The sequence below is a fragment of the Micromys minutus genome (genome assembly GCF_963924665.1).
Source record: "Micromys minutus genome assembly, chromosome: 27".
NCBI classification, from domain to species: Eukaryota; Metazoa; Chordata; class Mammalia; order Rodentia; family Muridae; genus Micromys; species Micromys minutus.
Window position 1 is genome coordinate 22,654,970 of NC_137962.1, and position 16,449 is coordinate 22,671,418.

General features: G+C 51.0%; 1 protein-coding gene across 1 annotated transcript; it reads right to left on the reverse strand.

The window, feature by feature from the left end:
* Positions 1-2,538: 2,538 nt before the first annotated feature.
* On the reverse strand, positions 2,539-7,714 carry TMEM106C (transmembrane protein 106C). The gene is made up of 8 exons (XM_080938851.1): positions 7,625-7,714; positions 6,951-7,141; positions 5,749-5,812; positions 4,988-5,147; positions 4,757-4,897; positions 4,320-4,369; positions 3,807-3,860; positions 2,539-2,799 (listed from the first exon to the last, which is right to left on the reverse strand). The coding sequence occupies exons 2-8, from the start codon at positions 7,129-7,131 to the stop codon at positions 2,667-2,669; spliced, it is 783 nt and encodes a 260-aa protein (XP_080794977.1). The 5' UTR covers positions 7,132-7,141; positions 7,625-7,714; the 3' UTR covers positions 2,539-2,666.
* Positions 7,715-16,449: the final 8,735 nt, after the last annotated feature.

Sequence of the window (16,449 nt, forward strand, 5' to 3'; positions counted from 1 at the left end):
ACAGCGACTGCTCTGAATAACTCCCCTCTCCCCCAGGCTGGCTTAGAGCTCTGTGGGAAGGTATAGGGTACCTGAGTAATTCCTTGTAGCCTACCCACTTCCTGTCCAGGAAAACCTAGACAAGATTGGAACTGCTTCTCAAGGAATGGCCGGTGAGGAGCAGCAGAGGCTAAAGGGGGTGGGGGTTGGGGAGTCCAGGGAACACGCACTGTTTGGCCTCTTGCTCTGTAGCCAAACAGGCCCCGCAAGGAATGTGGAGACAACCAGGATTATTAATAAATCCTGGATTCCTGATGCCCCCCCCAGAAAAGCAGGAGGTCTCTCCAGGCAGAATAAAGCATCAGGTAAATTCCTGAGTCAGCAGGACAGAGCAGAGAGGCCCACAGGTCACCAGGGCTCCGTCAGGTTCCTGTTCATTCCCATCTGGCAATTCTTCTCCCTGGAAGCATCTCCCATTTAAGGCCTTTGGATGAGGAGCCAGGTGTCCAAGCTCTAGCTAAGACTTACTTTCGAGTTTCTCAGTTGCTCAGTGAAACATTGGGCCCTTCCTCAAAGACTGTCCCCTCTAAATAACCAGAGGGACGTGGTATCTGCAAGGCAGTAAGACTCTTATTTATAAAGATGACTCTGCTCAGAGGAAACAATTTGCGGCTTGTTGATTTATGCAGAACTCTTAACAATCAGGCAGATTCTTTTAATTTTTTTTTTTTGCATACTTTGGGCTAGAATCCCTGGGATGCTTGACAACTGGACAAAATGTGTCAGAAACTGCAGTCCGCACACATGGTGCACAGCGTGGGCCTCGGTGCTTTGGGGGTGGTGTAGATATATCAGTGGAGATTTCTCTGTGTAGTGGTCTCCATCAGGGTCTGGCATCAGCAGTGTGAGGTCAAGAGAGAGGGTAGGTTATTTTTTTGTAAATGAGAAAAACCAGGGCTGGGTAAACGGCTCAGTTGGCATAGTGCCTGTCACAGAAGCGCGAGAGCACAAGTTCAGGTCCCTGTCACCGTGTGAAGACTGGGGATGGCGGGGTTCATCTATGACCCAGCACTGGGAGGTGGAGCAGGTAGATCCTGGAGCTTTCTGGCCAGACGCTATACAACTGGTGACTTCCAGGTTCCATGAGAAACACTGTCTCAGAAAATGAGGTGGCAAGCAACTGAGCAAGATGCCTGACATCCTTCTATGCGCAGACAGACAGACAGACAGTCTAGAAAGGGAAATGGGAAAACTGAAGAATCCAATGTCAACATTTTCTTGTATGTGGCCGTGTTCTAAGGATGTCACTTTAAAAATGGTGTTCTTGATCCATACCTGTTGTCACCGGTCTGTGGATACGCCAGCAACCCACTTAGCAATGTTATAGCGCTAAGTCCTGCTTTCAGTAAAGTCCTGCTCTTGGTCGTTATCAGCAGACTAGTTATGACGTCTTAGTTTGAAGATGAAGGGGAAGTCATTAGGCAAATACTGGAAATGGAGCCAAGAGAAAGGGGTGGGGGAAAGATCTAAGATTAAGCTGCACCACTGTCATCTGCTGCTTAGCTGGTGTGCAGTGGGAGGATGAAGCCCACCTCAGCTGAGCGCTGGACCTGACCACTTCCTGCCAGGTTAGCGTGCAGAGCGGATGAAGAAACCTCCAATCAGGTCTTCATATTACACCTGAGGAGTCTGGAAGCAGTTTCTTTCCTCAGGCATCTCTGCCTGTCCTTTCCAGCCTCCAGCCTCCAGGAGGCACTCTCTGCCTGTCCTTTCCAGCCTCCAGCCTCCAGGAGGCACTCTCTGCCTGTCCTTTCCAGCCTCCAGCCTCCAGGGGGCACTCTCTGCCTGTCCTTTCCAGCCTCCAGGGGGCACTATGTGCTCTGATCCAGAACTGAGACCTGCTGTCCGACCCACAGGACCGTGAGGCTGCTCAGAAGGTGCTCCTTGGGGGACAAGGAAGACACAGTTGGGGTACTCTCTCTTCCCTCAACATACCCTCAGTGTCCCCTTTAGGAAGCAGCTCTTCTAAGTTTCTCTCACGGGCACTTACAAAGGCATACAGGCAGTCAAAGGCAGTGCGAATCAATCAAAAGCAGGGTTTATTTTTCTATCAAATTCCCAATCCACATCCAGCCAGTGGGTCAAAGGTCCATCAAACTCTTCAACAGATTCTTGGGGTGGGGTGGGGTGGGGGACTGTAATCACTTTGTATGAGGAAGGAAAAGAAATGCCAAAACCTTTCTGAAAAGCTGGGGGTGGGGAGTGGGGGTGGGTACTAGGATGCAGCTGCAAAGGCAGCCACTAAGGGGCTCCTCACGGGTGTCCTGGACACCCCGCTTTGCTTGCGCTTCTCACGTCTGCAGCTGCACTGACACCCTACCTTCATGCTACTCTGGTCTGAAAACCTAGAATCCTGGTTCATCTCAACTTCTAACGACTCAAGAGCAGCCAAAATATCTGAATCCAATTCTTCAGCCTGTAGTTGAGCACTAACTACCTGCCAGGCATAGACTAGGCCCTGGGCAGTGCTTTTGTTGGTTCCAAGAAAAACACATGATGCACGGAAGGGTGGCTTTCCCCTAAGTGTGAAAGGATGTTTTCTGAGGGTTGAGAGAGCAGCCTCCTCCTCCTCCACTTATGCCATACGTCCAGCCATAGGGACATAGGGACAGATGTTAGGCTTCCTACTATAGGTGTGGCCCCCGGGAAACTAAGAGCAGGCTCTGAACAGCTGTGGAATTCTCCCCACAATCCACATAGTGTTGTGTCTCCAGGGTGCTCTGGGATATGTGCCCAATGTAGGAAATCTTCACAGAAGTCCTAGCAAAAAGAAAACCATGAAGAGACTAAGGAAACAAGAAACAGTACCCAGCTAATCTCTTACAGTTCAGGGGCTACTGTCTACCTGGGGCTTAGGCTCCTATCTTTGTGGGTATGGATCCAAGAGGCCAGAGGACCTTTCCGGTTATCCCAAACTCCTGTGTCAGGAAGTGACCTGAATCGGTGTGGTTTTTTTGTTTTTGTTTGTTTGCTTTTAACAATATTATTCCACAGAGGGGCTCCTGGGCACCTTTGGGTCATCACAACTGAGTTGAGCAGAGGTAAGTGCTCCCGGCAGCGAGCAGAGACAAGGATGCCATTCCTCAGCACCCACAGTCACTGACAACAAAACTCACTGGCAACGAAGCTGAGAAACCTCACTCAAATCCTCAGCTGTCAGACGTCCGCACTAGAGACTGTCATCCTTACACTGAACAGCCTCAGTCCCAACACTAGCGGCTCTGTCACCAGAGAGTAAATACTTAGTATGTATGCCTTGAGAAAGCTGGGCTTGTTCTTTACTCTCGAGGGTTCTGACAGGGTCACTCCTTTAGTTACACTGGATCCCATCTCACGCACAACACCTCTTTTAATTTTTCAGAAAATAGTTATTTTATGCGTTCAGGTACTTTCCCTGCATGTTTGTCTATGCAGTATGCATGGTACCCACAGAGACCAGAAGAACACAGCAATCCCCTGAAACCAGAGTTCCAGACAGTTGTGAGCCGCCTCGTGAATGCTAGGAATCTAGCCCGAGGCCTCTGGCAAAGCAGCCAGTGCTCTCACCATCCCTCTGGCCGCCCAAGCACTATGTTGAAGTCCTCATCAGGGATCTGTGCAGGGCTTCTGGACTCCACCCCGAGAAAATACCAAGTGTCTCCTGAAGCTGAGCTACAAGGCCGGTGACAGGTCTCCTATTAGCCACATGCCTCCAGAGGGTGTGGGAAGCTCTCAAGTGGCCCAGGCTCAAAGCAAAGGCCTGGGAGGACCGAGGACAGAGGACCTACCTCATGAAGATCACAATGTTGTGTACCAGGATAGCAGGGAGCGTGCAGTAGAAGCTGTGGGTAGCAAACACAGACACGGTCACCTGACTGACAATGAAACAGCGTATGCGGTGTCATCTCCCAGGGGACGCAGAGGGCAGCGTGGAGTTTCGCTGTCAAACTATGAGAGGTACCTTCTCTTTCCCGTGCCTACCCTTCAAACTGTAATCCTGCCAAGGATGCCGGTTCTGAGCCCCGCAAAAGTGCCATTCCCAACCCTCCACACCACACCCCCTGCTTTTCAAAGCTGTGGTCTGTTTACACGCCGGGGCTTGGTAAGGTTTCTAGTGGTTAATGCTCTCTTTGGAGAGCTCAGAACTTCAGTCACATCACAATGACATCTACTCCGAAAGCCCCTGCAGAAAGCCAAGCTAGGGAGTCCACGGGCCGAATCTGGGGCTTCGGGCAGAGCCAAGGACACAGTCAATCGAATCCCTCCAGGCAGATAACACAATAAGAGAACTCTGTCCTTACTACACATAGGAAGATGGTCCTCCCACCTTAGCCTTCACTGTAAAATTCACCTGAAAATAAAACAAGACCTGCATCAGCCTGTGATAAGTAAGATTGTCATGACAGCATTAATGGTATTAACCCACAGATGCTGGCTTACTCCATCACGTACAAAGCGTCTTCCTTAAGCAGCCTACGAGCCTGGAATAAATACCTCGGGTCCCTTACCCCAGAGGCTATCGTCCCACCTCCACTTGATTTGATGACTCTCTTATCAACCTTTTCACTGTCCACGTGCTTAAATGCTAGCTGTTTCTGTCCCTTCCCAACTGTCCATCATTAGAGTCTGCCATGTCTTCCATGGGCGGGAGAGAGGGATGGGTAGAACCACAGCATCCCCACAGCATCTACTCTCCTGCTGAGCATGTGGGCAGAGGGGCCCGTCGACACCGACATACCAGGTGCTCGCTCCGAGGGGGAATGAGGGAGACGTTGGTGGTGGCGTACGAGCCAACCACGGCCTTCATGTACTGAACCTGGCTCAACAGGTTGGTCACGGCCACAGGATAAAAGTTGGAGTTCCGGATCTTCAGGGTGGCCTGGAGAAGGCAAGGGAGGAAGCGAAAGTTAGCTGTCCTGGTCCAAGGCTGGCAGGTGCACAGGCCAGGAGGTGAGGCCCCACTTCTTACCGTGACATCGAGGACCACAAGGGAGTCCTGCTTATTAAACCTGACTTTTGTCACTTTGATGCCATTATCGTCCACGAGGACCGAGTGTGGAAACAGAAAGAAGAACACCAGGCCAGACGCCAGGAGACACAGCAGGACAGACAGGAGTACATACTGCTTCCTGCAGAAGACAGCACAGGGCCACGGTGGGCGGGCGGATGCCGGAGCCTAATGGTTCTGATTTACTGCAGAACAGAGGCAGCGAAAGGCAGCGAACTGGGTCAGGAACTACAGGCTGGGTTCAGAGCAAGGGGGTGGGGCAAGAAAAGCCTCTCCACCCATCTGAACACCATTCGCCCTCAAAAGAGAAAGTTGTACTTTTATCCCCTAAGCACCTGCTCTTTCCCCAGGGCGGCCTGCTTTTCCAATCCCTCTTTTATTTGACCTTGAAGATGTTTCTAGCTTTAAGATTCTTTGTCTGGACTGTAACACAGACAGGGGACATTTCTCTTATGCAAAAGTTCTAGGGGAAGTGGGGGAGGGCTAGGTTAGTTCAGTGGAAGAGTGCTTGTCTAGTAATCAAGGGAGCTTGGGTTCGAGTCTCAGTATTACCAATAAACAAACAAACAAGGTAATAATCATAAGTTAAGTAGATGAAGGAAATAAGGAAATGGGGCAGAAACAAGAACAGACATCCTTCTCAAATAATCAATGGGCATTCTTTCATAGAGAGGAGTCAGGAGCAGAAACAGGTATCAGCCGATGAGAGCCGGTCAACTCACGTTCTCTGAGGACGCAACCTCTGGTCGCTGTGGGGGATCAGAGCCACCAACTCATTGACTTGCTCTAGAAAAGCAGCAAAGATTCACTCTGTAAATCCCACGTATGGGTGGCCCAACTGCCACAGCAAAGATTCTTCTGGGATCAGACACTAAAATGTACATCTTTTGGTTGTATGAAGAAGAAACTGGTAAATGCAGAAATAGGAAAAGAAAAGACGGGGTGGGGGTGGGGGGAGAAACAGAGAAACCTACAGGTAAACAAACTATAAAACCTCTACCAGCGCTGTGGGGCGGTAGTTCTTGTCTTGGCTGTCTTTGACAAAGCCATGGAAAGTCTGGAAGCCACTGTCTCTTTTCATTGGTACCTTCGCAGTGCATGGTCTCCAAGGTTCTTCATAGCTTAAACTTTGCTTAATAGCAGCCGTTGCTACAGATAATCCAGGCCCCACTCCGGAGCCGACTGCCACTCCCACCCCAGTTATTCTGCTGATCTCTGGCTACTGCTCACTGGTACCTTTTTTTTTTTTTTTTTTTTTTATAAAGAAGCCTCCAGAATAACTCCTCCACAATGCTCTGGCAGTCCTCACAAGCAAGAGCAATAGAGAAACATGCTTGTCAACAAATCCCACAGCTGAGATATAAGTATTCCAAGCCAGAAAGGGGCTGGCACTACAGCAATGACCCGCTGGGAACCTAGGAGGCCTGAGAAGTCTCAGTGGGTACAGATGAGATCAGGCTGGCCCACCGGGACCGTGTGTCTGTGAATGATTTTCTTAACTGGGATTTACTGAAGTGGGCAGACCTTCTCTAAATGTGGGTGGCACCCATTTCATAGTCTGTGACTCTGAATGAAAATCGAAGGAGAAACTGGGTTGAAGCACTGTTTCCCAGGACTATAATGTGATATAGGCAAGCTTAAATGCCTGCTGTTGTGACTTGTCCTGAGAGATAAGAGTGTGACCTGGAGCTGTGAATCAGAATAAACTTCATCCCCTAAGTTGTTTTTGTCAGGGTATTCTTTATCAGAACGACCGGAAGAGAAACCAAGGCATTAATAAAGGAGTAACAATGAAGACGAGAAAGGGTTCCAAGTGTAAGATAAAACAAAACAGCCTGCAGTCGGCCCGTTTATCAAGTTGCCTACAATTCAGGGTCGCTGGGGCAGATATCAGAGCGCTTTCTGTGATGGCCCACGGTCTCACCTGCTGGGATGTAGCCTGCTCCCTGGCAGGTGTGACAGGTGATGCTATTTCTCCCAGTGAACTCCACATAGGGAAACTGAGCGATGGCTTCCTCCTGATCTCTATCGGCCAGCAAGTCCTCCGGGTTGTCATCCTTCCTTCGTTGAAAAAGTGTAAGGGCAGAGGAGTGCCGAGACCCCATGTGTCATCTCCTACATGGGGGATGGGAGTGGAGGTGGTGAGCGCGTGTTAGTGTCCATGTGGGGCCTCTCGGGGGGGGGGGGGTCACTTCTACAAGAAGTGTAAAATACTGAGCGAGTTGTTCTAAATTTCTACCGCGGCGCTCATTTGCAGCAGTGCCCCATGTCCCCGCCAACCCACCTCCCCGGAAATGGGACGGCCCTGGCTGGGTTAGGCTCTCTGCCCAGGAGACCCCATGTCCCCTCCTGCTCCCCCCGCCCCGACCCCACCGCTTCCTCCCCAACTGCCTGCAAACTCAAAAGGCAAACAGGCTGCACCTCGGGCAAACAAACAACAGGCAGCAAATTAATTAAAGGCCTCAGCGATTCCCCGTCCTCCTCCTCTCCCAGCCGAGGAGGCGGGCTCAGGTCACGCCCCCGCAAAAAAAAAAAAAAAGCCCGCGTTCCGAACGCGTCCAGGCCTCGGAGGCCCAGGGAAGGCGGGCGTCCCCGGACCTGTGGCGCAGCAACTCCAGCCAGCGCCTCCCGGGACCACTCCTCCCGCCACCTGCCCGCTCCAGCGAGTCTTCAGCGCGCCTCGGCCCGTGCGCAGGCGCAGAAATGCAAGCCCGCCCCGGCACTCGCGAGCGCCTGCGCCTGCGCTCTGAGCTCCAGCGCGTCCCTCCCGCCGCGCAGCTGCAGCGCACCGTGCCGCCGGCAGAGAGCGCGCGGAGACCCGCGGAGGTGCCTGGAGACACGACGGCGCTCCCCTGTACCCCAGATCTTAGAGCTTCCGGATCAGAGCGCTTCTGTGCAGGAGGAGGACGGCCAAAGCCTTTCTCTCCGCACAGGGACTCGGAGTGGAGAGAAACCCCAAACGCAGAACCTACTCTAGGTCCCCGCAGAGGATCTGGATGCCTAAGAGCTTATGGAGAGCCACTCTGATGAGGGGCCTGATTGGGGGACAGCTTCCACCCGAGTCCGGCTGGCTAGTCAAAAGCATGAAGCCCAAAGCTAAGTTTTGCAAGATGATCCTATTTCAGGACGACTATCCATAAAACACGAGTGACGGACATGACGGGTTCGGGAACTCTTCTGAAAGCTAAAGTTCCACAGAAGCAAAATGAAACCGCCTCAGAGGGCTGAAGATGTCGTTGGGAGTCCCGTGTGACGATGCATGGGGCTCCCAGTATTTAAGAGACAGCAGGATCGCCGCAAATTCAAGGTTGCCTAGAACTCGAGTTTGAGGCCAGCCAGTAAAGTGAGACCCTGCTTTAAACCAAAACATAGAAAGAGCAGCAAGAGAAGACTTATTTTTTAAAAAATATTTATTTTATTTATATGAGTACACTGTAGGTGTCTTCAGACACACCAGAAGAGGGCATCAGATCCCATTACAGATGGTTCTGAGCCACCATGTGGTTGCTGGGAATTAATCAGGACCTCTGGGAGAACAGTAGGTGCACTTAACTGCTGAGCCATCTCTCCAGCCCAAGGAGACTTAACTTTGATATTCTAAAACTGGATGGACGAGGCACCCGTGTGAACTTTTGGTGTCTAACCGCTAGCTGCCTCTACCTCATCCAGCCTTCAGATAAGACCAAGAGCAACCACCCTGATTCCACCTTTGTCCCCAACATTTCCTGAAATGTTTTTACACAACCCTTTCTTTGACATTTTCGTACTACTTTGTCTCCCCCAACTCCTTTTAGATTTTTTTTTATTGCATGTATGTTAGTATATTAGCTGTCTTCAGACACACTAAAAGACATGGGATCCCATTTACAGATGGTTGTGAGCCACCATGTGGTTGCTGGGAATTGAACCCAGGACCTCTGGAAGAGCAGTCAATGCTCTTAACTGCTGAGCCATCTCCCCAGCCCTTCTGTGTCTCTTATTTAAATTAATCTGATGATGTTGGGAGAAATAAACACTCAGCTAAAAACATATTGCTCAGTTCCCATTTGCAGTTAGTGAACTCTGTGATACTGTTCTGGCCAGTTTGAGGTGAAGTTGTAGATTTTTTTTTCCTAGTAAAAATTCTCTACTTCAAGGAGAGAGTCCACTGATCCTCTGACGCTTCCTGCCTGGACTGTGAGCTTGGTATTAGCGATTAAAGTAGCCGTGTTGTGACCGAGGGGACTCGAGGGACACTGGGACAGAAAGATAGAAGAAATCTGCTCTCTGATGGAATTCCCATATTCCCGGTGTTCATGTCCTCACAGAGGGACACAATCCCAATAAATACAGACCCTGCACAGATACAGAGGAAAGACGTGGCCTGTTAGTTGATCTTGATTTTGGAGTTTTTGTTTGTTTGTTTGAAACAGGGTTATTCTGTGTGTATAGCTCTGGAACTCACTCTGTAGACCAGGCTGGCCTCTGCCTCCCAAATCGTGGGATTAAAGGCGTGCCAGCATGTCCAATGAAAGACTTGCTTTTCATTTGTACAGACTGCCTTAGCCCCTACGTGGTATAAGGTACATAGTTTCTATGCTCTGCCTGCAATGGCCCTTCGAGAGAGGGGGACCCAGAGCTGTCAGAGCCCTGCCTGAGTTAGGCTTTTCTGCATGAAGATGCTTCTGGTAAGTAACCCACCTATAGCCTGGCCTTGTTCTCTACCAAGGGATCAAGTGCTGTCTCTCAAAAGTCCACCCTCACAAAGGTGTCACCAGACGCGCAGCCTCTACTGGACACCCTGCTTGCAATACTATGCAAATAAACCTGATGTCCATGGATAAACAGTATGGTTGGAGTTGGGAGAAGGAGAAACAGAAGGCAGCAACTGGAACCTGCTAGCTGAAGAAGAAGCCGTTGGGGTCGGTCTGGGGTTACTAGGTATTCAAATGGTAGATGCTGGACCCCAAGATCTGGTTGTCCCCACTAGGAGATCCTCATGTACACCAAGTGATGGTATATAACTTCGTTCCTCAAGTTAATTCGTCAATAAAATGTAGTATTAAATATTTAAAACCACGGGCCAGGGATTCTACCTTGCTTTTGGTTATTGAGTTCCTGGATAAAAGACACACTCACAGCCTTTACAGTTACAATGAGCCTTAGTCAGCGCGACAGCTGGATTGCCACCTATTGCCACCTATGCTCTGTGTTGTTAGAACCTACTCTCCTATCGATAACCCCAAGTTATTACTATTTACTCTGTCCCACCTGGGCAGCCCTTGGGGCCACGCTCTCTTGACCCTTAACCCATGGCAGCTTCTCCTTCCCCCCCTCCAGCATGTTCTTCCTTTTCCCCTTCTCCAACTTCAAGCCAGAAACCTAAACCCCCATCTACGTCTCTTCTGCCTAGCTATTGGCTGTTGGCAACCTTATTTACCAATCACAATTAACTGGGGGCAAGGGTCACTCTCTCCTCTCTGGGTAACCAGATTTGGGGGCCCAAATTAGCATCCGAATACAAGCAGCATCAGACCAACCCACTACAATAAAAGGTTAAAGCCAGTGATTGGGCAGTAGAGAGAGGTATGCCGGTTTTCAGTTACCTGACTGGCGGTCTCAGGTAGAGATGGGAGAAAGGACGGGGAGAGAGGAGGAAGCCACCATGAGAGGAGATGGACCATGAACAAGTGGCCAGGAGAAACAGCAAGTGACAAGGGACATGTGGCTGGGATGTGAGTTAGAACAGGTCCAAAACCTACCCAGTCTAGGCTCACAGCTTGTAAATAAAATATCTGGATTGTGTGTCTTTTATATGGGCTAGCCAGACTTTCTAATTCATTTACAGGAAGAATAGCCTAGAACACCGAGGGCTGGGGATTTCTTCAAAGGCTGGGAGCACAACGCCTATGGTCGGGAAGAGGCAGGGGTTGGGTTGCTGAGCCAAGAAAGGGAGCCTGGAACATCAAAGGGCAGCAGAACCCTGAGGCTCTTTGACTGTCTGCTCCTGAAAATGTGGCTTGGACAGGTGGACCACACACCTGGGCCACTGCTAGCTCCAACCTGGAAGCCAGGTGTGTAGTAGACCCTTAGTAAGTATTTGCACAACTACCCAGCCTGGAGGCTGGCCAGCATGGCCTCAGGGAGTATTCCCAGCATCTTCCTGAGCCCTCTGAGAGAGAGAGTCTTAATTGGCTAGCACATTCCTGAGGAGACAGCCGTCATTTCTCACCAGTGTGGAGCTTCCAGATTTGTCTCAGGAGCCCAGTTATTAGTAGTGGGGTTATTGTAGACGTGAGCTCACTGTGGCTCTCCGGGTGGCCAGGGTGGAGTGTGGCTACCCAAGCATCTCCGCATTCCCATCCTCCTCAGAGTCTCCACAGCCATCATGGGTCCTAGCTCCACAGACTCAGGATTGTGGGGCCCTGAGAGTACTGCTCATTCTAAAGACCCCAGAGGTCAAGGAGGAGCCCTGCTCATCACAGAATCCCCCTCACCCCTTAAGTGGTCCCCTGTCCTGATGGGCCCGAACTTAGAAAGTCTCTTCAGGGTACTTCATTCCGCCCCTGTTGTTTATCCATAGATGAGAAACCTATGTAAGACTAAATGACACTCAGCACGTGTAAAACACCAGGACCACTGCGTCCTTGTTGGTTAGTGAGCATCACAGAAAAATCTGCCTACTCACAGATGCTCAGAGGACAGAGCCTTGGCAACCCCACGTCCCCCATGCTGAAGCTGATGTAGAATGAAGGGGGACAGAATCCTTTTACATTGTCTGTGCTGTCATTTTTTTCATATGCACCTGAGATCTTGTAGCCCTCAGGTCGTGTGTCTCCAGAGGGAAGGCCAAAGAGCAGTTCTTTTAAGGGAAGGGAAGGAGGAGAGAGGGAGGGAGGGAGGAAGGAAGGGGAAAGAGGTAGGGAGAAGGAGGGAAGAGAAGGGGAAGGAGGTAGGGAGAGGGAAGGAGGAGGTAGAGTAGAGGAAGGAAGGAGGTAGGGGAGAGGGAAAGAGGGAGAGAAGAAGGAAACAAGGAGGAGGGAGGGGGAGGGAGGAAACAGGAGGTAGGGGCAAGGGAGGGAGAGAGAAGAGAGAGGAGAGACTCCTCTACACTTAGGAACTCTGCAGCCATAGAAGGCAGGCTAGGAAGCATCTGCCCTGTCGCTTTAGGACCAGAGTTTTATCAGGAGCAGACTTGCCAGGCCCCCCCACCGGCCAAAGCCAAGTGCCAAGTCCGTCCACTAAACTAGGTTCCTCAGCCATTCAAGTGGCACGGGCAAGGCAGAGTACAGGGTTGGGAAGGAGGTCCCCATTCCATGTACTGTCACCGCCCTAGTTCAGGGTGCGTCTTGAGTAGCCTAGCTGCAGGTGGGTGTTATGAATTCCTCCACAACCTCAGGAACCTGGAAGAAATCCTAGTTAACTGTCCAATTCAGAGTCATCCTCTGAGTGGCTAGCGTGGGGTCTTAACTCCTTGATTACTTGAGTTCAACTTTCCCTTCCCAAGGTCCCTCAAATTCCACGACATGCTCTTTAGAGTCCAGGAGGCAGGTCAAGGAAGGGTACCTCTTGTTTTCCCCATGGCACACTGAACTTCCCTCCCAGCATCCCACAGGCCTCTCTACTCAGAGCCCAAGGATCTCTGCAGCTCCCTTTGCTTTGCCTTGGCTCCTTAAGAAATTAAAACTCGGGCTGGAGAGATGGCTCAGTGGTTAAGAACACTGACTGCTCTTTCAGAGGTCCTGAGTTCAATTCCCAGCAACCACATGGTGGCTCACTGTAATGAGATCTGATTCCCTCTTCTGCTGTGTCTGAAGACAGTTACAGTGTACTTATATATAATAAATAAATAAATCTTAAAAAAAATTAAAACTCTACCTTACACTAATCAAAGAAACCCAAAGGGTTAGCTTATATCCTTGGAAGAGAGGACATAAACTCAGGCAAGCCCCAAACAGTAACATCTTACAACTTTCTTGCTAGTTGACTAGGTGATCTACAAATGTATACTGTACCCAGGGCAAGGAAGGAACCGCTAGGTGGATTGTGGGGGAGAGGCAGGGCTTAACTTTAGGACCTCTCATTGCCAGCAACCTGAGGGCTATACTCTGAGGAGAATGGGGAGCAAACTAATCCTATGACCTTAACTTACTTTCCTTCCACTCCTTCCGGGGCTGCTAGACTAGACCCCCCCACCATCCCCCCATCTTCCCAGCTGACACACTGGGGAAGGTGTGGAAAGATGGCTGCCTGGACTGATGAATTCTGGGAACTGTGCCTGAGGGCCAGAGGCTGACTCCTTGGATCCCACCTCTCCAGAGAGCGTACAAAGCCAGGTGTTTGTTAGCTAATTTTCCTTGTCAGTCTTCCCCATCCCAGGGTTCCTTTTCTCGCTGTTGGAGACCCCCACTCCAACCACCTTTTCCCGAGAGCAGCAGGACAAGTGACTGAGGCTCTGAGAAAGTGGACAGAGAAGGAGGAGGCAGTGGCAAACCCAGGAGGACGATGAGGCATGCCGGAGCAGTGACCGGGGATGAAGTCCTTCCCCCTCGTCCTGTGGCTCTGGTGGTAAAGTCTAGTGTCCCTGTGCAATGTGGAAGTGTGCTCATCTCCTTCTCCATATTAAACCCTCTGGTGGCTCCTCCCAGCCCCAGCGTGAATCTGAACCCTACAGGGCCTGAGGTGGTTTTCTCTCCCCCTCTTGCCCTCTTCCCACACCCCACACACTCTAACCACACCACTTCCTAAATATGCCTGGGACCAAATAGTCTCTCCTCCACATCACCCTACCTACTACCCAATTTCCCTATAGACCCCACACCCCAACATTCCCGACACAGCGTGAGAACACAGCCCCCGTGGTGTCCACATGTATCCTCCATCCTCTCCCACATACATGCATGCTCACACATCTGCACACTTGCACGCAGAGAGCACACATAGAAACACACACTCCCTCCCCCCAGTGCTCACACCAGGCACTAATCAGTTAAGTGTTGCCGTTGTGACGTCTGGCTGGTCCATGTTGGACCCTGGTCCTCTCGCTCCTGTGTCTCTTGGATATCCAGTCAGTCTGTGTGTCCTATTGGGCTGGGAACTCTGAGGCCAGAGTCCCCTGGAACCTCCAGAAAAGCCTGCTAGAGAGTAGGAATGGGTGAAGTCAGTGCACGGTGAGACAGACAGCGCCTTGGAATACGGACAGTGTCACACTTACACACAGTGTCGCATGTCATGTTCCTGGGAGCCGCTGAACTGGATTGAATGAATGGTAGCCAGACAGAGAAGACTGAGGGCAGAGGAGAAGTCCTGGAAGATTGGGCTCAAGATTGCAGTGCAAAGGAGCACATGTCGTTCCTCAGGTCGTCCACCAGAGGGCGGAGGAGGCTAGTAGACAGCGCCTGAAGATGCAGACTCTTCTCAAAACCCTCAGGAGGATTGGCTGTGTACCCTTCCTCAGAAGGATTTGGGGAAGCAGCATAGTCAGAGAGGAAGCAGCATCAGGTCAGGGGCTGGCCTGATCTGCCTGGCACAGTAGGGAAAGAAGGCATTTTGGGGCGGCTGGCAGAACCACTTTGAAACAGGTAGATTATTGCAGCCAGAAGCGATCACTGGGGTCTGGTCAGCCCGGGACTGGGAAAGGGCTTGGATTCCTTTACCCATGAGGTCATGAGCCATGGAGAGATTATTTGCACAAAGCCTTGGACCTTCCACCTTGAGCTAGTCAAGGCCACCCCTACCCTGCCTGCCAGGGTCTTGGGATTAGCACCTGTACCAGCCTTTCGTTAGGCCCTGGGACACAGTGAGGCACAGCAGGCAGCCTTGCCTCCAGGCACTTTAAAGAGGCAACAGACGGAGCTCAGCCAGCATTAGAAATGCTGGCCCAGAGAACCTCAGCAGCTGTGTGTCCAACACTATTCTTAACCCTTTCTATGCCTCAGTCCGAGCATCGTGGAAATCATAAAGTAAGTTAATCCACAGAAACCGTTTGGGACAATGCCTGTCATCTGGTGGACATTACATAAGGGTCCGCTGTTTTCACTGTGCCAAGTCTCCACCAACAGGCCGTTGGAAGCTTTCATCTAACGGTACCCATGAAGCTAACAGGTTCTTGACATTTCTGCTATCCTTTTGGCGTTAGCCTTGGGCATCTGCTTAGCAGGGCATGAGCAGCTAGCTCTCAGACGTGCAAAAGGGCACTGTTCATCCTGGGCTCCTGGAGCATTCAGATCTGAAAGAGTGTATATCCAGAGGTGCTGGGGACCCCAGAAAGGTCACAGAGACAGAAGAGGAAGGCAGAGGGAAAGTCTCTAGCCCCCTGGCCCAGGACACTTCTCTCAAGTCCTGAGGCTTAGAGCTATGTGGTTATTCTGCTGGCCCAACCATCCTAAATAAGACCAGTTGAGGCTTTAGGAGAGGAAAAGAGCCCAAGACACCATAGGAAGGGGTTAAATCCCAGGCTTGTACTGCCATGGCTGGGTACCACCTACCTGAGCATCTTCCTGAGATGAGCATCACCTATGGGCTCCGCCCTTCTGGGAGGATTTCTAGTGTTGGGTACCATACATCTAATGATAGCCCTGTGTATGGATTCTGTCTCTCTTTCATCTCTCTCATCTGCCTGTGAGTAGAGGGTCGCAAAAAGCTCACCGTGCTTCCAGACGAGGCTGTTGCTTTCTCCGAGAAGTCCCAGGGAAAGATGCTGACCCTCTCCCAGGGACCACCTCACTCTGAAACCTCAGGCTGCTCACACAGCAGGCCCCTCCCCTTCCCCATTATGCTCAGGGATTGGGATCGGGATTGCGGGTTGCAAAAACCGAAGGAGGTTCCCCTCCTTTATGTAAAATGGCGTGGTCATTGCAAATAGCCCACGCATATCCCGTGTGCGTGGTGTATAGTACATAATGCTTGTAAGTAGTTTTTATAGTGTCTTGTTTGGGAGATGAGAACAAGAAGTGTGTTTCAAATGTGGTCGGTCCTCATTTTCAGTGGGGCTACAAACCCAACCAGTCAGAAGACGAGGTTCTGCTCCTGTGTTGGTGTCCACGCACACGGGTGGGCGTGTTTGTGAATGATGGGGGGAGGGGATGATGGTGTCTGTCCTTCTCCGTGCCATTTTTAGAGATAGCGTCTCCATCGAACTTGTAGCTCCCTGATTGGTTGGGCTGGCTAGCCAGTGACTCCCAAGGATTTGCCTGTCTCTGCCACGCTAGGGGGTTAAGCCTATTACCCTTCTATTCAGTCAGCTTGTCCTCTGTGGTCTGGTACAGGGCCTGGTACATGGCATCTTTCCTGGCAAATTGTGGAAGTGAGGCTGGATCTCTCGTCCTCTCCCCTGGCATGGGTGCTGTTTGCCCAGCCCCGCAGGACCAAGGCAGATGCCTATCCTCCCACAGACACCAAAGCCCATATGTGACTTTCCTTTGCAGCTCCCACGTTCCAGACTA

Coding starts and splice junctions, on each gene's coding strand:
- TMEM106C (XM_080938851.1), bottom strand. CDS start 7,131: ATGGGGTCTCGGCACTCCTCTGCCCTTACACTTTTTCAACGAAGGAAG. Junction 4,898..4,987: donor TTGTGGTCCTCGATGTCACG/GTAAGAAGTGGG, acceptor TGCCTTCTCCAG/GCCACCCTGAAGATCCGGAA. Junction 3,861..4,319: donor GGACCATCTTCCTATGTGTA/GTAAGGACAGAG, acceptor TGCTACCCACAG/CTTCTACTGCACGCTCCCTG.